Source organism: Cryptomeria japonica, chromosome 2, assembly GCF_030272615.1.
Source record: "Cryptomeria japonica chromosome 2, Sugi_1.0, whole genome shotgun sequence".
Classification (NCBI taxonomy): domain Eukaryota; kingdom Viridiplantae; phylum Streptophyta; class Pinopsida; order Cupressales; family Cupressaceae; genus Cryptomeria; species Cryptomeria japonica.
Genome location: NC_081406.1, coordinates 545,534,152 through 545,558,262, shown reverse-complemented (window position 1 = coordinate 545,558,262; position 24,111 = coordinate 545,534,152). Strand labels below are relative to the sequence as shown.

The 24,111-nt window shown below is 36.8% G+C and overlaps 1 protein-coding gene across 1 annotated transcript in view; it reads left to right on the top strand.

Annotated features, from left to right (window-relative positions):
- LOC131052329 (diacylglycerol kinase 4) overlaps positions 1-24,111 on the top strand; it is a 174,268-nt gene that overhangs the window by 123,478 nt on the left and 26,679 nt on the right. The window contains exons 8-9 of the mRNA XM_057986964.2: positions 14,886-14,956; positions 18,265-18,342. Of these exons, the coding sequence (XP_057842947.2) occupies positions 14,886-14,956; positions 18,265-18,342 (149 nt within the window). The remainder of the gene's footprint in view (positions 1-14,885; positions 14,957-18,264; positions 18,343-24,111) is intronic.

The following is a 24,111-nucleotide window of genomic DNA, read 5'->3' as shown; positions in this document are numbered from 1 at the left end:
CCTAACTTCGGAAACCCCTTAACAAATATCTTGTAAGAGCTGCATAGCCTTAAGAAGCCCCACAACTCTATGAGTGTCCTCGGTGGTGGTCAATCTAGATTCGCCTATATTTTCTCTTGATGTATTTGAAGTTTTGAACACCCTGAGCAATGATCACATGACCAAACTCACACTTGGAAGCTTTAGCATATAAAGATTGTGCCCATGATGCTCAGTACCTCATCCAGATGTTTCATATGTTCCTCCCATGTCTTGATATATATAAGTATGTCATCAAAGAATACTAAAAACAACTTCCGCAAATGTTTGTTAAAGATATGGTTGATATAGGACTTGAAGGTGTTCGAAGCATTGGTCAACCCAAAGGGCATGGCTAAAAACTCAGAATGTTTGTAGTGACATATCTTGTGAATATCTTGCTCCCTCACTCTGATCTAATGATACTCAATCTGAGATCAACCTTTGAGTACACCGAGCAAATCATATAATAACTCATCCATTCCGAGGGATAGGGGTTTCCATCTTCAATTGCCTTTTTGTTTAGGACACGATAGTCTATACACATCTTCATGGTCCCATCCTTCATGAGGGCAACTGAAGAAGCAAAGGGACTCAAACTGGGTCTGATGTGTCCCAAGTACTTAATGTCTTTCTCTATCTCCTCCTTAAACCTCTCAGGGTGCCTATAAGAACTAGTGATGATAGGTTTGGAGCCTTCCTCCAACTCAATTGTATGTTTAAACCCTATATTTGGAGGAATCTCATTGAATACCAAATTGTGCTTGTTGAACACTATCTAAATGTTCACATGATAATGATCACTACTATTAGTAGGAACCTTGGAAGAAATCAAACACTATGCTGCCCATGCCATATCACCATGCCTAACTATGCTTTCCATTCTTTTTGTCGACACGATCTTGGGAGCACCGTTGGACATACCCCTCAACAGAACCTTCTTCCCATCCATTCTGAACTTAAGCTCCATAATCTGAAAGTTCTGATAATACTTTCCTAATGAATGGAGCCACCAGATGCTCAATGTTGCATTCGTATACCCTAAGTCAACCACATAGAAATCATCCGTAATAGTGTAATTAACAAGTGTAATACTCAACTAAGGCATTCCATAAGTGCATGCCATATTAAAACCACTTGCTACCATAAAATATGATATCCATCAAAATCTTCAACCTGTAGTCCCCTCTTAGCTACTAGTGCTGAGTTTGTGAAGTTGTGGGTTGCCCCACTGTCTACTAAAACTGTCACCCGCTGTCCTTGGAAGCCTGTATGTGCTTTGGAAGAACTAAATATGGGTGTACTAGATATGGTAGCAATAGTTCCACCTTTCACTCCTTTAGATGAATGCTCCTCATCAGTCAAAGTACTCATTATAATCACTTTGCTCGCTGCCCTGTATTTGTTCTACCTTCTCTTCTTCCTCACTGTCAGATACAACCTCAATATAATGCACCTTGCCTTTACCTAAACACCTGTGACCTTTTCCCCAAGGCTCCTTTCAACTAAAACATAGTTTCTTTCTACGTAATTCATTAGGAGTCTCATTATCCAATTTGTCTTTCTTGGACCAATCCTTTTGAAAAGGCTTCTTATCTCTGTTTTTCTTATTGGAGAATCCTTTGACTGAAAGTTACTTGTTGCAGTTGAGGATTCCATGCCCCTAGCCTTTTTAATGGCTTCCTGTAGTGTGGGTGGGCTGAGTTCCTTTATCCATCCTCTCACTGGATCCGCTAACCCATCCATAAAGAGTAACCAATCTCTCCAATATGTTAGTGACTAGAACTGATAGCCTCTAGCACTAATGCATGTCGCCACTGAACCCCATTGTTTAAGTTGTGCCAACTCCTTAAAATGAAGCTCATGATCCTTTTTGTCAAATTTGTCAGTAAGTCTCTAAGTGAACTCTACATAGGAAACAATCTGATCATGAGATAGAGTAACCATTCCATGATGCCACGATTCATGAGCACTACCATCCAAGTGAACAGATGTGTACTTAATCGCTTCGTCCTCAAGCATGGGGTTAAGCTGAAAATAGATGTCTAGCTTTTGCACCCATCCTCTAGTCGTGGTCTTTTTAAACCCGTCATAGTAAGGAATAGTTAGCTTGCCAACCTTCCTTTGCAAGTCATTTTTATGTGGTCTACGGTCTACCACCCTTGAGGTCAATATTTAATCCTGAGGCCATGTAATCTTGAAAAGACATCTCAGCCGGAAAATCCATACCTGAATCTCTCCAATCCTGCAACTCTCGTTGAGCAGGTTTACTTTAAGCTTGTGGTTGGTTCCTAGGAGTAAAGTTATCCATAAGAGGCCTAGAGTTGGTTGTTCCAACACATTAATTTGCAGTCCTATTTGAGGTCAATATTTAATCCTGAGGTCCATGTAATCATGAAAAGACATCTCAACCGGAAAATCCACACCTGAATCTCTCCAATCGTGCAACTCCTGTTGAGTACATTTACTTTAAGCTTGTGGTTGGTTCCTAGGAGTAAAGTTATCCATAAGAGGCCTAGAGTTAGTTGTTCCAACACATTGATTTGCAGTCCTAGAGCTAGTTTACTTTGTGTAGGACATATATTAGAGGTGTTATTACTTCGCCAATTTTCAACATTTAATCTTTGATCAAAGGAAGGAATCTTCTTTATGAACCTGATCAGAACTGCAATCTCTTGTTATCTGATTGGGGACTGATTGGTGATAGCATCACTAGGTTTTGCCTCACTACTCCAAGCTTGTCTCAACCCTTCATTAATAGGAGATGTTCTGGAGTCCCAAAATCTACATTTGTCTCCAATCACGTTACGACCTTCATGAAGAGCTTCTTTATTCAGTTCAAAGAGAGGGTTGTCATAAACCTCATTTGCTTCAAATTCAAACGATGGATTACTAATAAGTTGGATTGTATCCTTAAACTTATCGATATCCAAACTTTCATTATCTGCTTTCTCATCTATGTCTTTATATTTCGATGCTGCATTCCCTTGTGTATCTTCTTCAATGTGATTAGATTTGACACACGATGTATCCTTTGGTTCACTGTCGTGGGAAATGTTATCCTTCTCATCCACGATCGTTGACTTGTTAGTAGATGCCATGTACTTTTCAAGAGATGAAGGAGAATCATGAATTCTATTCTGATTTCTAGAGTCACTAGATGAGTTATCCTCAATACACGATTCTTGGGATGAAGTAAGGGCAAACTTCTAATCCTCGTGAGTTATTGTATTGGTGATTGAAGAAACATATGAAGATAGGGTTATTTCTTTATTTTTGGAGTCTACTTTCTTGTCTTGTCTTTCTTTGCATGCTGTTATGAGGTAACACGCCTTTGTTAGCTTCTTATTTGGATCTTCTTCTATTGTGAATTTTGCATTATTATCCTTGTGCTTCGCTAAACAATCAATAACTCTAAAAAAATTATAGTTAGTTGAACATGTGACTATGATGTTGATTAGTGGCTGATGTTTAATATCAGTCTTCCTATCCATTACAATAGAGGAGCTTGTCTCAATCCAAGTCTACCTCATGTCATCCATCACTAAATTCAGCTTAGAGTATTCTTTGTGAAGGAGGGCTGTAACATTTTTTTTGAAGAACATGTTGCATGGAATCATATAACATGGGTATAGAAAAAAATGGCAACTGAAGACTCTATTACATCTTGTGCTTGCATATGCAACATACTTGTAAGTGTCCCTTCCTTCTCACTAGCACTTGTCTTTCTCTTTTCTCTTGCAGAAATATCACCACTACCACTAGCAACCTTGGAGGGAATGGGCATGGTTGATTGTAGAAATTGTGTTGGCATTGGCATATCCTTACAATTTGCTTCTATCTCCAAATCCAATATATGAACCTCTACTTTCTTATCCTCCTTTATATCTAGACAGACTTTAACTCCATATCCCATAAAGCCCAAGAGATGAGAATATTCTTTAGTATAACTCTCTCTAAAATCTATTTCGTAATTGTGATACAACCACTCTCTACTACCCATTGAAATTTTTTGTCTTTGTCTAGGGTTGTCACAAATTGGAGAAAAGTTTATTTTCGAATTACAAGGGTGTTGGTTGAAAATTTTGTACACTTGGGTAAATATACAAAATTGTGGCTTCAACCACAGTGTGTGAGTAAAACTCTCCTAATTAAGGGAAGGCTCCCCCTATCTATCTAATACTAAAACTAAAATAGGATGGAACAACAGTCTTTCTTCTTTTTTCAAGAAAGCCAATATCCTTTTTTCTTCACAGAAAAGTGATAGCAATTTAACATAAAATAGCAATAAAAACTTTTTGAAATGAAATGAGAGAAAAAAAATGAAGTTCCCTGAAAGTTTAAAGACTTCCGTCACTTTCTTCGGGACGAGACAGCAATATCAAGCTCAAAGTCTTGACTATGTGAAGTCCTATCTACCCTTTTCTATTCTAATGATATCAAGAACAAATTATGACAGCACAAAGTCTGAAATAACTTATTTCTTTCTACACAAGACAACAAGAACTAGTGTGAGCTCAAAGTTTCACAACTATTTCTTATTATAAAATCTACTTCTAATCTCTCTCAAGAACGAGTGTAAGCACAAATTCTTATAGCTTTTCTCAATAGAACTTCTATTTTAACTAAATTAATCTCCAATACTTGCAGCACAAAGTTTGCAAATCAAATTTGATTAAGCCCTTTAAGAAACACTTGCAAGAAAGGTAATGTTGAACATAAACTCAAGAATATAGCACAAAGTCTCAATACTTAAGTAAATTTCTTCTATTCCTCTCAATTCTTCAATTTACACATAAATGCTCAAAGTCTTCTTTGCTGCAAATCTGGTAGAGGTTTTTGTTGTCGGGAATAATCATCATGTTATGTTGTCATATAACGTTTATGTTGTCGTCGGTAATAATGAGTTACGAGAGTCAGTTAGTTAGTCGTCCCGAAGGGCAGTTGGACGCGACGGTTGGTCGCACCCCTTCGGGTATTATATATTGCATACCTTTCCTTCTTAGTATGATCATCATATAGTTGTATCTGAGTTTAATGTTATAAGCACTTGATGTACATTGACTGTTGAATTAATACAAAAACTGGTTCTTCGATATATTTCCATTATGATCTGTGCATTTGCTTTCTACGTTTAATCGTCTACCGTATGTGGCAAACAGTTTTTGCTTGCTTTCCAAAAGATAAAGATTACAATAGACCCCCTCAAGTATTTATAGGAGAGGAGTCTTGAGAAAAAGGTGGGAGGATCCTAACTAACTTGAGAAATTCTCTCAACCACTAACATTTATTCAATAACTAACTATGACTTATTCAAAGTTACAAGTCCTATTCTAAATTGACTTGTCATTCGTCTACTTGTAATTACAAAAGTGCAAGTAATGACTTCACTTGCAATTTACAAAATGTTTTTACAAGTAAACATGTCAAAAGAAAAACTACAACTAAGAGATTACAATTCTGAAAAAAATGCACTTAGGTTGCAGCATGTGAAGACATGAATCCTTCGAATTTCTGGATGATTGTTCGTAGCTCAACAGGATTCGGCTTGTGGGTGTTCTTGGCAACAATTATGGTCTTCACAATGGTATCATGGCATTGAAAGAGCATAGAGTTGTTCTTCTCCAAAGTGGACTAGATTTCATACAAGAAGATTTGATGTTTCATCAAAACTTGAATTAAGGCAGCTGAAAATTGCTCACTCCACTCATCATGAATCTTCATCTATAGATCTACGAGCACTTCTTCTTTTGGTATCAACTCCCCATTCTGACCCATGATATTGCAAGAGGCCTTCTCACAGTGAGAAAGAACACCTTGGAATACTTCAACTCGCAATCTCATTGGGTCATCAATCTCTTCAATGAGGGATTTGAGAACGAGGGCTTTGTTCTCTAGAAGTTCTTCAAATTCCAGATACATGACCCTATTTGGAAGGAATAATGGCATGCTTCAGAAGAACACTCAACTGTTGTCGAGGCATCTTGTGCCAAACCGTCAAGTTACCTTCAACCCTTTCCAAGTTCTGTTTGAAAGTCTCGGAGGTATGATTGAAGTTTTCTTCAATGGTCTCCAATTTAACCATCGTTTGGAATATATCTTTTAGCACTTGCGCACACAGATCATGAAGTTGATCCACCCAAGAGTCCAACGCTTGTACCTTCTGAGCAGCTCTCTCAACTCCCCGAATTGATTCTTGTGAACTGGAAGAACTTGAAGGATTACTCCCTTCACCAGCAGGTTTTGTGATTTTATGAACAGTTGCAACAAGTTGCCTATTCTCCTCTTCTAGCTTGTCTTTCTTTGCTAGAAGTTCATCATACCGTTGTACTAGTGAAGCTACGGATTGTTGGGCATCATGCTTGACCACTTCATGCGTTTGTTTACCCAATTCTATCCTTGTAACCCTATAATCAGCAGCTTGCATTTCCACGTGTGGCTTATCTACAAGGGGCTCAACAATTTCTGCCACTTTCATCTTGTTGTTGTCAACTGCTCCCCTCGAGATCGTCTTGGCTCTCTAAGCAACCTTGGGCCTAGATTGCTTGAGCTGCTAATAATCAAAGACATCAAGAGAAATTTCCCGCTTCTTCCTCTTGGGAGTGAAAGAACTAAGCCATGGAGGTAAAACGACTAGTTCTCCTTTAGTAGCAGCTGAAAGCAAAGGAGAAGCAATTTCTGTTTGAACAGCTATAGTCACCCTGGGGGAAGTATCTGTCTGGATGGCAACCATGGTTTGCTCGGTAACCAAAGGGCATGAAGATTGTTTCCTAAACTCTTCAAAGCCAGAAGTAGAGGTATCAATCTCTGACAAATGAATGCATGCAGTAGTAGCCTCGAAGATTTCCAGCAAACTCTCTTGTTGATGATCAAAAGGTGGCTCAACTGCTGAAATGGGAACAACATTCTGAGGAGACTCATCCACTACTGTGTCAGGAGGAGATAGAGGCAACTCCATAGAAACTGAGGAGGGAATCTCATGAGGTGACTCCGAAGCCAGTGACTTAGGAGCATCATATGATTGTTGTCCTTCCTCCGGATCATTAGGATCAATCACATGAATTTGAATCTGGGACTTTTCTTTCCCACGAACTGTCGCCTCCTCAGGAGGAAGCACTATTGCCCGACTAACCCGCAATTTGATCCTTGTGCCTGAAGATGATGCACCTTCCTTGTTGTCAATCTGAATCTCAGACTTATGTCCAAGAGGCCCCATAGAATCATCTTCTTTTCCAACCTTGATCTTGATGAGTTTAACACCATTACCTTTGAGCCAAATGTTGGTGTTAGCTAGGATAGGCTGAAATCTCTCAAGAATGGAAATGCATTCTTTATGTGACCATTGGATTAAAGGAAGTGGGGCTTCATCAACTCTTCATGAGACGTATTCTGGATCGAGTACATTCCCATCATCAATCATCCCTTGCAGAATGTCCACCGGGTTCAAATCAATAACCTGCTCAAGGGTGTGCATGTAGTAGTCTATCTTGAACCTCCTTTTCTATATAGAGATCCACCCAGATATCCTCAATGCGATGCACATGTATGAAGGACTTTTTGATCTTTTCTTTCATACCTCGGTAGTCAAAATCTGCCCTTGACTTGAACGTTTTGAGTTTAGTCTTCTGCATCTCGGTCTCCATAGCTTTGGCTTTGGTGGATGTGATAAGGGAGTACCGGCCAATTTTCAATGGGTTAGTTATAGAAATCCCCATCCTGACCTTATGTTTGACAGATTGATGTACATGAACAACCATGATTTGTCTTCCCAACTCTATAAGAATAATCTTATCAGTTGAGTATCTAGGAAGCATGTATGGCTGCCCACTGTAGAATCCGACTCTCATATAAGTGAAAGTCGGTAATTGAAGGAACAAGCAACCATACTCATTCACTCTTTCCCATGCTTCATCTGACACCCTTTTGTTCTTTAGAGTCTTGTCAAACTGACACATGAAGTAACCAAAGAATGCATCTTGAACCCTCCTGAAATGTAATCTGTTGGGTCTCAAGGGCAGCTGATCATAGTATTCCCACACAGGTATAAGCGAGCGATCACCCTTGGTAGAAAGACCAGGGAAATGTCTAAGTGATGCTGTCAAATACACTAAGTATGAGTTCATGTAGAATGTCATGGTAGTAGGGACTGCTGCAAGTTGTTCACACAAAGCGTCATTGATAATCTCTCCCCATGATATATGATGGGACTGCCTTATGAACATGATAAATTGATACATCCAGGGCTCAAAAACATTAAAGTGCTCAAGACCCAACATCCTGTTGAGGAGAGTAATGATGTCTCCAAATTCCCACTTCAAGTCACAATGGTGCAACTTAGCCCACCTTGTGAAAGCAGGTCGTGGTTCATGAATCCATCGGTTAATGTGGCATTTGCAGTCCTTTTCCCTCTTGACATAGTACTCAGCTGCACTATCCTTTGAAATCTCCATATACACAGGTGTTGATGGTATTCTGAAGACTTTCTCAATAGTATCTGCATTGATGCGGATTATTGCCTCACCATCACCATTTCTAATGGTTTTCATCTCCTTGTCGAAATGGTGAGCGCAAGCGAGAACAAATTCAAGTTCTAGGGCAGCCACTGAAAAAGAAGGTGCATGATGAATGTGGCTGTCCAACAACTGCTGCATATTACTATCCTGCGGATCCTCCACCCTTTTGATGAATTTTGACATGTCAGCATGCCCTATTTCCGCATCCTTGATATGATCCAAAGGAGAGGAAACTTGTGAAGGGGAAACTTCATTCTGGTACTTGTCATATTTATACTTCATCTTCTTTGGAATGGAAGATGATGGTAAATCTGACATTGAAGAACAACCTGGTATGCTGCGATGAAGACTTAAAAGTGTTAAAGCAACATCAAGATCAGCTGCAACTAACATTTTTTCTTCTTCAAATGGGAAGAACTCCAACCCTTGCACTTCACAACTTTGTGAGAGAAAGATGGGAAATAAATGGGAATGTTTGAAACTTGACTTTGACCAATTTCGGATCTTGGGGAACGTTTTACAAGTATACAAGTGGGGAAGGACAAACATGCAATCGGATTTTTGAAACCCGAATGCAAGTATACTTGTAAAAAAGAAAATGGAGAAATGGGTGAAAAATGACATTTTGACATGTGGGAAATGGCGTGAATGGTATGTACAAATAAAGGCAATGAGTATGAACAAAAATGGAAGGATTTTGGGAAGATCACTTTCAAAAAAATGGGAAGAAGTTTTCAACATGTAATCCGGTTTTAAAAACCCGATTTTGAAAGAATGGGTATTTTCGAAATGGGTGAAAAATGACATTTTGACATGTGGGAAATGGCGTGAATGGTATGTACAAATAAAGGCAATGAGTATGAACAAAAATGGAAGGATTTTGGGAAGATCACTTTCAAAAAAATGGGAAGAAGTTTTCAACATGTAATCCGGTTTTAAAAACCCGATTTTGAAAGAATGGGTATTTTCGAACTTAGAAATTTGGAATTTCACCAAAAGATGGTTAAAACTTTCCAGCCAAAGGAGTAGATCAATTATTTTCATCTTACTTGCAATCGGGATTTAAAATCGTGAATGCAAGTAAAGAGGGAAAATGGGGAAGATCAATGCAATTTACAAATTGCTTTGCAAGAACTATCAAAATAAACATATATACAACTAGAAAGATCAAACAAGAAGAGAAAATAAACAAAGCAAGAAAGAAAAATGAAAGCAAAACTAAAAGAAATCTTACGTTGCTTAACCAAGATGCCTCTTCAAGAGATGAAACAATCTTTGGAAGGAAGAATCAATCTCTTAAATAGAAATAGACACCAAAAACCCTTGCCATGTTTTTTCCAAACTCGGATTTGAAGAATAAACAGCAAAAACGTGTTGCAAAATGCAAGTAGAATGGGTCAAATCTTCAAGGAAATACCACATTGGAAAAGAACAATGCCAAATGCCTAATCATGGAGTGAAATCGTGGCAAGCAAACCCCAAATCGTGGCATGCAAAAACGTCTTTGAAGAGGTAAAATGCAGTTTAATGGAGCATGAAACGGCTACCAAATCAATGACTGCCAACTCACAAAAACCGCCTTGCTATCATATCGCCTCCTTGATCCATGAATTTCTCCATGAAAATTGGGAAGAATTTGTTGTAAAATTGGTTTAGGAGAGGAAAAATACTTGGTCGGGTTCTTGGCAAGGAGCAACAAGTTTAAAAATGCCTTCAAACACATGCAATCGGGTTTCTAAAACCCTTTAGCAAGTTTAAAATGCCTTTATTTTCATTCATAAGGCAAATCGGGTTTTTGAGAGAGATTTACAAGTCACAATAATTTGTAAGGGGAAAATAAAATCCCCTTAACAAGTTTTAATAACTTAACTTGTAAAAAGAATTTGTAATGGGGAAATAAAATTCCCTTTACAAGTGACTTGAAAATAAAATATGTAATAGGGGAATAAAATTCCTATTACAAGTAAAATCACTTAAATAGGAACTTTATAAAAGAATTACAAATTAACTTGTAACTTATCCAAAAAGTTCCTATTATGACTTAAAAAGCCAAAAAGCATCAATGGGGAAATAAAAAGTAAGTTACAAGTTCTAATTTCATAAAGTGCACTTGTAATTAACTTAAAATTTCCCTACAAAGACTAAAACAAAGGAAAACATTAAAACTTGCAACTTAAGGGAATTTCCACCTGCAGTCAGGGAGAAAAAACCCGAAATTGAAGGAAAAACATAGCAAACGAAACCAGAATGCGATGAAATTTGAAATGTGGTTTGTGGATGGACTGAGGATTAGTCCAGTCCAAGGGCAAGGCGAAATTATGCATCGGGAAGCATGCCATAGAGTAAAATTTTCATTTTTTGACATTTTTTATGTAATGGTCCATCATTTTTTGAAAACAAAATGAGGACAACAAAGGGCCTTTTGCATAAGTTTTTAAAATAGTTGAAAGGCACCCAAACGGGTTTTGTAGCTATTCTCCTTCACCCACAATACATCTACAACCTAATGAACTACTAACTTAGGCTAAAACTTTCACATTTCTTTCTTCCATCTCATGTTCACTACTCTTACTATTACACTTATGTTGTTTTCTGAAACAGAAGTGCAAGTGCAAACTGAAAATAGAAAAAAAGAAAGAAAAGAAGAAACAAAAACAAACAGAAGAATCACTTACCTCCACTTCTCTTGCTATCTTACTACTCACCAATGCTGATTTTTCCATATGTACATTGAAAATCTGCTCAAATTATTATTTTTCCTTCAACTTGGCTGCAAAGTTTTAGCATCTAGAAATTAGTTAAAATGAGATAAAGAGGCTTCTTTTTAGTGTGGGAGCCCACAAAAAAAAAAATAGCATCATTTTTTCATTTTGGACTTGAAAAAAAACATGGTTGGATCGCTGTGGAGATGACTAGAGATGTTTGAGACATCCCTAGCTGTCTCAGGGACGTCTAGCCATCCCCTTGTCTCAAAAACATTTTTGGGATGGCTAAGGCGGGTTTTTGAAATCAGCAATGGCTTGGGGATGTTATTGAGGCATCCTTGTGTCCTTGGAACGAGAACAGATAATTTTTTGGGGGGATGTATGCATGGGGAACATAGGCATGAATATATGGATGGTGATGCATCCTCTTGTTCAATATTGCAGAAAAAGGCAATGCACATATATGGCTTTGATAGTGATTGAAATGGCACATGAAGCATGAATGGAGCAAAGTAGAACTATATTTTGGAGAAGTTCCCTAAAAATGAAAAACACTTATTAGACAGCTATTGACCCCTTGTGACATGAGTAAAGTAATTAGACCTTATAAGGCATCATCCATAATGGAAAAAGTACTGATAAGCATGAGAAGGCTAACACAGGACTCTTAGTTTACTTATTCTCCCCATTTGCATCATAGAATAGTAGAAACACAGAAGAGGCTTTCTTGCACATCCATTCTTATCCATCCTACAGCATTGCTTTCCTACTGTGGTCGTTCATGATTGTAATAGATGTTAATTGAAATATCCCCTGTAGGTATTAACTGAAAAAAACAAGGAATATTTGCTGATAACCTGATTTTTAAATCTTCGTGTTATGCAGTTTGGTGTTTGCGTGTTATGCCGACAGAGTGTCTCAGAGATTTTCAGTCTGATATGGAAGTCATCCAACATAAATTTCTCATGATTTAACAACTATTAATGACTACTATCGATGGAATGTTTACTAGGAATGCATATACGACTGTCTTATGATGTAATGTTAGATTAGGCCCTCAATTCATGACTTACAGGCAGCTGACATTATGACGAACAATTGACATACAACCTCAGAAAAGAACATGTATGTAGATGCAACCAACACTCCTTCCTTTCTTATTTCATATGATGAACAAATAAGACATTACATTGGCAGTACTATAATCAAACATATTGACTGTTATCAAGGACCATGTTCAGACTTTTTGAAGACAAGTGACAGCTATGGACTCTTGCATACAACTAAGATTACAATAAGTTATCAATGGCAAATGAACCTGGAGTATAGCGCCTTGAAGAAGCAAGCAATATCACTGACTAGGGAGCCTCCAATGATTGAATTCATCCTTCTTGCCAAATCGCCCCTGCTGCTGCTAATGGAGGTCTGATCATGAGTGAAGAACAGCTGCAAGTCCTCCAATCTTCTTCCCACAATGATCACCTTAGCCTCACCAATGAAGTGCTACCCTTCGTATTGGGGTTCGATACTCAAATAAGGAATTATGGACCAAAATTGAAGGTATAGGTTGACTGCTATGATTTTTATTTCAGACTGATATGGCACTGATCCTTCCACAAAAACACCTTCAAATTGTCTAAAAAAGAATCGCCTAACTCGTCCAAAATATTGCTGGACTTATTAGGGAGATTTGATGCTTTATTGATGAATTACGATCCAAATCGTGGGTTAGGAGGAAAAATACGAAATTGTCTCAGATCTGTAATTTCCAGCAGCACATTCACAAGTTCACTTCAAAATGTTCTTCAATAGGATCGCCTTCTTCCTCCAATCAAAATTGATACACTATGGGCCTTCAATCTGAAAAATCTGATAATACCATGAAACCCATTCATCATGGACATGTAGCAAAACTCAAGAAGCACACTTTGGAAGACTGATTTGTCTCCCACTCTCAGCTGCAACCCCTCGGAAGATATCTCACCTCCTCAGTTATGCTAACCATCTGGAGTTTTCGTTCCCAAATGACTGTCTGCAGAAACCCTCGGCTCCACAAGTCTACACAGGAAGAGATATTCACAACAACTAATGATGAACAATGAACCAACCTCCTCTATTTATTCTTTTCATATCCAATCATGTGGTTCCTTCTACAAGATTCTCTTCTTATCCTGTTGTTACACTTTATTATTTTATTACACATTAATTTAATTACACTTTTAAAATATTATTATATAATAATTAAAGTGCACACGTCTCACAATACGTGTAATCTCCTTATTTCGCCATAAAATCAAGTAGACATAAAATGTGAAGCCGTAAATCACTGCAAACCGACCCCCTAATCAATCCTCTTGGCCTACGAGGGTCAAATGATAGGCCAATCCCGTGAATATCTGCGGATTAATGAGAAGGGGACATTACATTAATGGCCATTACAGCTAGGGTAAACTGGTATAGATGATCACTAATTTGATGAAACATTCTTGACCCTTCTAAAGTACCATGAAGCTTTTGTCGTGTACTCATGAATCATCACTGTTTGACATATTAAAAGCACAAGTGCACTATCTATATTCCAAATTAAATATTCATGTTTAACTAACCATCATAATCCCAAAAAATGTTATTTGAAATAATCATTACAATCTCACTCCCCATGTCCAAATTACACCAGGACAGGATTAAGATATTAAAAGTTTAAATTGAGTGTCTTCTTGGAATGTACAGTACTTCGGTCAATTTTTGAGCTTCTGTTGCAGTCCCTGCAAGAAAAATAATATATTTCAGCTTTTGAACCCCATTATTCCTCTAAATATGGCTGATGGGCTTGCCATTGTACATTTTAATAGTTAATTAATATAAGTGACCATTTATTTTGAGAAAATTTACTGTTTCTTTTTTGGTTCCTTAATTTGTTTTGTTTTGCTACATGTAGTAGGTTCTAATTTGTCAAACTCATAATAATGCTTTGCCTTCGATTTTATTTTCAGTTTTGCTGTCTTCAAACTATAAAGTCAGTGATTGTTATTATTTTTTAATAGAAATCTTAGAACCTCAAATCTAGTACACTAGAATAGTTCCAAGTAATGTTTAAAGTAAAGCATTTCAGTTTACATGATAAGCAACTTGCAGACAAGCCAACGAAATTTAATAAGTGGCTAGATATAAGAGAGAAAAATGATTCAGAAGGTATGACTTGGCCATGTAAAAGAGAAAGGGAGTATAATTAATTCGCGTACAAAAGTTTAAAAATTAATTATTCTCTGTATCCGCTTCTCATAATTTGTGTTGTTATTATAGAATGAGGGCAAGTTGCCTTTGCAATCAGTCCACTGCCAAGGAACTTGCTAAAACTGAAGCATGTGACTTATCAGTAGTATGTAAACATGAATTTTAATGTACCTAAGGTGGTGCAGAAAGACATGAAAAAAATTGTATATAATGATAAACCTATCAACGCTTGCGCCAATGTCTAGTCTATTTAAATGGATGTTTATCAACTATTATTATTCATTGGAATGCCACAATTCTGCCCTTTATGACCTGAGCATGTGACTGCATAAGGAGACAGACAGATGATATCCTGGCCAATTATTGTTTTCTATAGTTCTCTATCATATGATCCTTTATTATTTCTGGTTTGCAGATGATCTATTCTGGGTATAGTTGCACTCAAGGGTGGTTTTGCACACACTGTTCAACGAATCCTCGACTCAGGTCAGATGGAACCTTCGCTTCTCTTTGTATGTGATTATTGATTAATATTTTCTCTTCTATTGTTTTTGATAATCATTAAAACACATTTCTTGAGGTGAATCTTCAAGTTTTCTTATGTAAATTTAGTTGGTTTTATTTACATGTTTTTATTCTCCTTTTCACAAATAATTATCCACTAGACACTCCGATTTGAAAATTAACAATTTATGATGGAAATAATAATCGTATCTGTAAAGGCCCTGGCAGAATCTACACCTAAATTTTTCCTCTTTCTTTTCCGAATTCAGTGAATGGTCATTTAGTCAAACAGTTTGTATGAAATCTTGGAAGAGTGGTTAATTTACCAATGCTTCTGAGGTTTACTTGATGAAATAGCTTGACAAATATTTCAAATGCAAATACATATATACTCTGCTGATCAAGATATTACTGTGCTTGACAGATTAACGATACTTATTTGTAATATTTTGATCAACTTCATTTTATATTCATCCTAGTACATGATTCAAACTTTTTTTGATAAATAGCTTCATTCCTTTGAGTCAATTTATAACGGAGAATACCCAGAAAACTGTCCCAGACAGCAATGCAAATATTACAATTAATTTGCTGACCTTAGAGAGGTCGTTAGAGGTTGGAGTCATGAACTTATGCTACCGTCCACTCAGACCATTGTCTGAAACTGCTCACAGGGTCACGCTAGCCAGTGATGACTCCCACGTGACCACTTAAATCTGGTCTGTGAGTAATATCTGCCCACTGTACTCTGCTGTTTGCTACTTCAGGCCCATTTCCCTCTACAAATCTGCCCACCAACAGGCACAAATACCAGCAAATGAAGTATATAGACGCCAGCAATGGAAAGAGGAATACCATGCCCAGCATGCACTATTTTCAATGCCAAATCTCAGATTCAAGCGCCCAGCAAGGATAAAACTTCAACGCCTCTTCTTTCGTGGATTTTTAGTGATACAAGCCCTCGACTTGCTATCCAGCTATCATGCCGAGTTCATATAAGAATCAGTTGATCTATGAAATGAATATTAAATATCTCCAATACTGAAAAGTGAAAACTCATCGTCCATTTACAAAGCTTCTTATCATGCCATCCATTCATACATTTCCTGACATTCCTTCAAACCCATCAAACTCAGAAATTTATTTTGGGACAGGACTCAAAAAATTCGTATGCTATTGTTAAAGAATAAATTATATTGTTGGAATTGTTAATTTTGGGCACAAACAGGTTAATCCCAATTTGGAGACATTACACGATGTTTCCGGAACTCCCTCGTGCTGAAACTTGGAACAATCTGTTGAATGTTTTGAAGATAGTTGAAATTGATAAACTTTAGATTCATAGGGTCATAATTCTTCTGCTGCTGGTATAAATGCTAATAACAAATAGTGTTCTTGTTAACTAGAAGTCATTGTATGCTAAATTTGTCGTATGCTTAAATGACTGATAAATACTGCTGCTGGTTTAGATATCACTGCTGCTAATATAATAAAGTCTGATTTGAAACAAAGGGATGTGATACCTTATTCAGGCTCAAAGCTCACTCTATCATTAGAATCTTCATCTGTTATATGTATCTATTGCTTGTCTTCATTTGAAATTTGCTAATTAAAACTTGCTATGCCTTTGACTGATGGGTGCTGTTCTCTAAATCTAACAGACCTATTCTTTTTTGGAAGGGCAAGTATTTATGAAGAGGCGCTCTTCCATTCATTTAATTTCATAGGTTTTAGCTTTTAGGACAACTACTGGTTGGCTGGGCTATGATTAGGTGCCTGTTTTAATAGATTTAGCTTTGATCACTCAACAAGTTGGTCATCCCACTCATGGGTAGGACTCTTATAATAGATTTTGAACTTTCATTCTAACACGCCGTTGGCCTATAAAGGTGTGTGCCAAAGCATGTGAATCCATTGTTTAAACTCTTAAATCTGTTGGCTACCTTCACAGGTGTGCACTTCACAATGCGATCACAGATTATGAAAACAAGTTTGATCCTTTCCTATACAGGTGTGCACCTGTTAATGTGTTTACTCACTTTGAAACTTGTAATATATAATATCCATTCTTTAGCTGTGCACCTATGCATGCAAATCCGTTTGTCAACACTTAACAGCTTGTGCCTATACATAATCTTCATGCTATTTTGAAAAAGTCAAACTCCAAGTAATGTGCTTCCGGGTGCATGCCTGGCAATGAAAACATAGAATTTTGAAAACTTTTATGATTTCCCGATACAGTTGCGTGCCTCTATATTTGTTTGCAGACTAATTTCTTATACTTTGTGGTTTCCGTTAGCAGACGCACATAGGTGTTTCATGCCTTTGCAATATGGAAAACTTGTCCCCATTCACAAATGAATAAATGAAATTTCTAGAAGTTATGAGAACCTTTATTTGGTGTGGACCTATTTATGCAAACACGGCAACCTCTATCCAGCGTCCATATTGTACCATTGATCATATTTAATAATTAATTGAAACATCTGTTCTATTTTTATTATTAATTAATTAAAAAACATGATCAATGATAAAATATGGGTGCTGCGTAGAGGTTGCAAACAGAGCCTCTAACCTCAAAACTCGGCGTCTCCATCTTATGTGTACCTGACAGAGGTAATGAGGTGTTGATCTTTTATTCATACCTCTGTATTACAAGGCCCACTTCTATATGCAGCTGACAGTTTATTAATTAGCAGACCTATAAACCCTCTATCTTGAAACTGACACACTAACTTATATGTTATGCAAATTTCGAGCAAATTTCTCCTTCATTTATTTCCTTCTGTTCCTTGACACGAGGTGCTTTTTAAAAAACACTGATCACTGATTGTGCAAAGATATATTCAAAAGAAGACAAAACAATATATATACAAGCAAGACAAAACATCTGGAACATGATTTGTGTTTGTCAAAAAGACAAGGGTTTAGCTTAAAAATTGGATGCAATATGAATATTTTGTATGATACAACACACTGAATATATGAATATTTTTCTTGATTATCCACTACTCTATAATGATCTCTAACAAATGGCATGCTTGGATGTGGTTGTCATGTATTTGAATGCTTTTGATTTGACCATAATTGTCTCTCTATATATACTTCATATGATATTTCCATGCCTAAGCTAGTAATGATATAGAAATGATCTTATTCACCCAATTTTAATATTCAGTTAACTTTTATATATAAGTCTAAATAGGTTTTAAAATTCAGTTAACTTTTATATGCAAGTCTAAATAGGTATTGTCACTTGATATCTTGACTAGAAGATTCAATCTATGCAGGGGAATAAACGACATTTTGGAACTCCACATTAAAATAAAAAAATCTTCTGAATGGCAGCAAATCAATATTCCATCGAGGTAGTTCCTTGACCAGAAGACAATCCTTTATGTTTATTTATCTATAAAATGCCATATGTATCAAAATTTTCTTTGTGATTTAAAATTTTAATATGCTACATTTCAAGGTTTATTCAATTTAAATCTTGATTGATTAATGTAACATGATATTTAAAAAAAACATATGTGATGGAGCTCATTTTTGTTGTGTGGATTTGAAATATTTTGTTTTAAATTTTAGACGGTATTATTTAGAAAACAATTTATTTCAGGAATAAGAATAATCTGAAAGTTAAGGTACTTATGGAGGATAGTTTTGAGCTTGAAAGGAAATGCCATATGTTTCTTTATCTATAAAATGCTACATGAATCAAGATTTTTGCTATGGAGGATTTTTGCTAAATTACCACACTTCAATGTTTCTTCAAATTAAAACTTAGTTTATGGATGATGTTTCTAAATAATATGGTTTTAATGATAATTGATAAATCTTATTTTATAGAAATTAATAAAAATATTGCATATGACATGGAGCTCATTCTTATCACGTGGATTTGAAATATTTATTTGGAGGATACTAGTTGATGGGAGTTTAATAGCTTTTGTGGAGGATACTAGTTGATGGGAGTTTAATAGCTTTTGTGGAGAAGATAAATGGGTATGATACCCCTTTAGTACTAGAGTTTAATAAAGGATGGGATAACATGTCATAACCTTTATTTTCTAATAAGAAATAAAATTCAAGATTAAATTAAATATATTTGCATATATTTAAATTTAATAGAGATACTATAGATTATAATATTATTTAGCATATTTTTTTTTGAGGAATTTAGGTAAAATACGTCAAAAATATCATATTTGTTTATTATTTTATTTTAAAAATATTATATTATTATAATACAATTAATATTAAATTATTATAAAGATATAATTGTGTTATTAAGTTTTAATGTATTCTTGTTATTATATTTATATATTTTCATTAAAATCTTTAAAAAAGAAAAAAACTTTTACTACAAAATTATTATTAGTACTTCATTACAATGGATTTTTTTTTATGCTTAAATGATTATTAAAAAAATTAATTAGACCAATTGTAAGCAAGTATTTTCCTTTTTTTAAAAATCATTTTACTTTCCTGAAGTCTACATGTATAAAAATATTTTTCTTATCAACAATTGGACAATATAATATGCCCATTTATAGGAGGAATACTTGGAGCACGAAATGATAATTAAATGTCAATCAGTTATTGTTATGTATGATTAAAAATTGTTCAAATTTTTATGTTTTAGATGTATTGTGATTGGATTGTGTTTTATGGATTGATTACTATGTAATTAGTATATAATTAATAAAAGTCGATAAATAATTATTTTAATGTCATTTAATTTTATTATTATAGTAATATGGGTTTCATAATTTGTCACTTTGATTTGGAGACAGAGAGAAAAATAATTTAAAATAATTATAAAATATTCAAAATAGTAACAAATATTTAAATATTTGTTGGTTTTCTATTTATAGATTGAAAATCAAATTTTAAAACATGATAATTATTTAATACTATTATTATGTATTTATAATTGATAATTGTATTTATATATTAATTTTTTAATAATTAATTTATTGATTATTTAATATAATATATTTGTTATATATTAATAAATTTGTGGTGTATTTTTTTTAATATTTATTATTGAAATATGATTTATAATTATTCAAAAATAAATAAATTATTAATTAATTAAATTTATTCATTTATTAATAATGTTATATTTTGATTTTTATAAATTTTAAATATATGATATTATTTAAATTATTTTTATTTGATTTTTCTATTTGAAGTTGTTTTTTAGATATTAATAATTTATAATTATATACATTCAATTAAAATTAAAATTATAAGGATAATTATAAAAAAAAGAAAGACTAGATTGGTGAGGGGCGCTCTGCAACTAGGGCAGAAACTTCGGAGGTGCCGCTGGTTGCAGGCCGCCATCGCGTACGAGGGCTCACTGGCTTTGCTGGGCAGCCTTCGAGCATTTACTACGCGCATACTGCCTTTAATGGAGGCCAATAAAGACGGCCAAAGGAAAGTTAAACTGGCCATTCCTTCCTCTGAGAACGATCGAGCGAGACGGAAAACCTTCAGTCAGGCGGTGGAGGGCAAGCGGTTTCTATTCCCTGAAGATGCAAAGTTTGAGACCGCACAACAGCATGAAGATGAAGCCCATCTCGCAGGAAAACAAGGTGAGGTCTCCCCCTCCAAGCGCATCATCATTAAACCTAATGGTTCAATGCTTTCTGCCATTTCTTTTGAGATTTCGAGGCTTAGGGATTCGGCTATTTTTTTTGCCGCCTTTGATGTAAATAATGTACCATCTCGTCAATACATGAACAAATGGCTGCAAGATGTGTGGGTCAATAAACTAGGGTTTCATTTTTCATTTTGTAGAATGATTCAAAAGGGTCTGTTTCTAATTTTTTTTGACAATAAAGAAAGTCAAAGCAAGATTGTAAATAAACAGTTCTGGTCGGTAGGGAACTCATCTTTTAGGGTTGTTCGTTGGGACCCTAAGGCTTGTAATGATGAAATTCTCGCCCTATCTTGTCCAAAATGGATAACCATTAAAAATATCCCCCCATTTCTCTAGTCTTGTATTGATAAAATTTCAGAACCCTTGGGGAAAATTGTAAAAATTGACTCCTCCCCCTTGGTTCTCCCTCATCTTGACGCTAGATTACTTATTGCCCTGAAACCGGGTATGGTCTACCCCGCCGAAATTGCTATATGTCTGGGCAATAAAACCTTGTGCTGTCCAATTGAATACATGGGTGGCATAGATGCCTGTCATTACTGTAAGGTAAGTGGCCATTTTAGAAGTAAATGCCCTTTATTGACTAAAAAAACCAACAGAGTTAAGACACATCCTTCTGGTCCTCCCCCCTCTGAGACTCAGACTACCCCCCCTGAACCTCCTCCGTCTATCCCTTCTCATGATCCTTCCTCCGCACCCCCCAGCCTGTTTTTTCCCCCCGCCACCGCCTTCCCCTCAACCACCCAACCCCCCCCCCCATCCTCCTCGGCCCCCTCGATGGCTAACTCCATCTTGAACTACAACAATGCTATTAAGGAAGCCCTCTCCGCCGCCCATCCTCCACCCTTCAGCTCCTTTGAGTTTGTTGGCATCCCCGATCTTCTCTCGGGCCCGAGATCCCAGAACGCACAATAGCTAGTGATGGAAAAATTGAGAAGAGCAGTTGAAGCTAGGAAAGTTCTTGAGCAAAACCTTCTTAAGCAGAAATTGGAAATTGAAGCCTCCCTGTGGCAGATACCTGACCTTGAGGACATGGATAGGGGTGCTCCAATTATAACAAATACCATTAGCAGGGCCTCAGACCAGGACCTTGAATTGTCTGCATGTAAAGATCTTACTGGACTCAAAACTGATGAGACTCCTACCTTGGAAGGGGAAGTGGGTGGACCTATTATGGATGAGGTCTCAGTAGTTCCTCTAGATGCATCCATTGACTTAGAGGCCACTAGGAGAGACCCTGCTAGTTATACCTATTGTACTTCTAGCACCCCTATTGATGCCTTGAAGGCAGAGTAGTCTGCCACTCAAGATGCGGGGATCATCATGGACCCCTTCACTCCTGGAAACAATAACTTTGAACAAGGCTCGACAGATACACAGGAAGCATTTACTGTGGTTAAAAACAGGAAAGCTAGAAGGAAGAGATCCCCCAAGAATAGTAAAGATAGTGCTTCCAGGAAGGAATCCCTTGGCCCTGAACAAATTTCTAAGGCAAGGAAGAAGAGAGGTAGACCCTGCTCTTCTATTGCATTTGATGCTAGCAATATCACAAATAAAGAGGAATGGCCTAAATGTTTTGAGGGATTTAAATCCCAAACGAACCCTACCCAACTAAGTGAGTCATGCTGAAAACAATCTCTTGGAACATTAGGGGCCTTAGGCCCCTGATCGGAAATATATCATCAAAAGATTCCTTAATGGACATAAGAACATGGATTGCCTCCTCCTACAAGAGCTAAAAGTTGTGGGCTTCACCCTGCAAATCGGCCTTAAATGTATCTGGAGGGAGGCTACTTCCTTTTATACTAACCATACCAAGGGGAAAGGAGGCACAACCATACTACTTAGTCCTAAATGGGCTAGCAAAGTGATCAACTGGGGGCAATCCCCCTATGCCAGGGCTATATGGGTTTCTATTCAACTGGAAGACCAGAAGTTTGGAATTTGCTTTGTATATGCCCCTAATGACTATAGAGAGAGGGGGGAGTTGTGGAACTGGCTAACAGGGCTGGAAGATATCCCTTGGATTATAGGGGGGGATTTCAATATGGTTGAATCAGCCAATGACAAAAAAGGTGGCAACAAATTTGAATGGAAGGGAATGGAAAGGTTGCAATGGGACATAATGATTAATAAACTACATCTTATTGATCCTATTGCTGGAAGAAAAGACCAATTGAACACTGTATGGTTCACCTGGTGTAGCTACCAACGGATGAATAAAAGGATCTACTGCAGGCTGGACAAATTTTACTTCAATAAATGCCACTTTGATATTGGCAAAGGTGCTAATGGAGATCATTACTCTGTCTCCCCATACACACTGTCAGATCACCACCCCATAATAATGAGAATTGACCTCTCTCCACATGGCCTCCTCCCCTCTTCAAGACCTCCTTCCGTCAACATAAACACTAGAATCTTGGAGGATGAGGATCTTTGTTCTGCCCTGGCCTTCATCAGACTGTTTAATATGAAAGATCAAAACCGACTCTCTAAGATTGATAAATGGAACCTAAACATTAAAAGTTGGACCACCCTCTGTCAAACAGTGGGGAAAAAGAAAGCCAAGGATGCCAGGAGGGTATAAAGGCTGCTTCAGGAAGACCTTTGCATTGTAGAGATGAACCTTCAGAACTCCCCTGATGATGAAAACCTTACTAACACTCTAGTGTCAATCAAGGACCACCTCAGGAAGATATAGAATCAGAAAATTAGAGGGTTGAAAACCAAGACCAAATTAAACTGGTTGGACTCGGGAGACAAGGGGTCAAAATTCTTCTTCCAATTGCTTAAAGTCAAAGAGGCAAAAGAGAACATCAATGCTATCTGGGATAACAATACCCATATTACAGGCTCAGAGGAGATCCTAAAGTGCTTCTCCCACTTCTACCAAAAACTATTCACCACAGAAGAGTTAAATGATGACTATAGGGCTGCTAGGGAACCCATTAAGGAGTTGACCCCAACCAAGCTTAATGCTGAGGATTATGAGTTTGTAGGGAAACCCATCTCAAGAGAGGAAATTGCAAAGGCCATCTCCTCAATGGGCAATGACAGGTCCCCTAGACTGGACGACTTTCCGGTGGAATTTTATAAGAAAAACATTGAGTGGATTGTAGGTGACCTCCATGACCTTTATCTGGAGGCTACTAGCAAAGGAACCCTGGGCAAAGAAATCAATCAAGGGCTTATCAAGCTCATCCCTAAGGAGGGGGACAAGACATTGCTTAAGAATTGGAGGCCTATCACGCTACTAAATGTTTCTTATAAGATATTGGCCAAAGTGGTAGCCAATAGGTTGATTAAAATTCTGCCAAAAATAATCAGCCCCACCCAAACAGGTTTTGTTAAAGGCAGATATATCCTTGAGAACTTGGTGACCTGCTGGGAATCACTTGAGTGGGCTAAGGTATCGGGACAGAATGGGGCCATGCTGTTGATTGATTTTGAAAAGGCATATGAT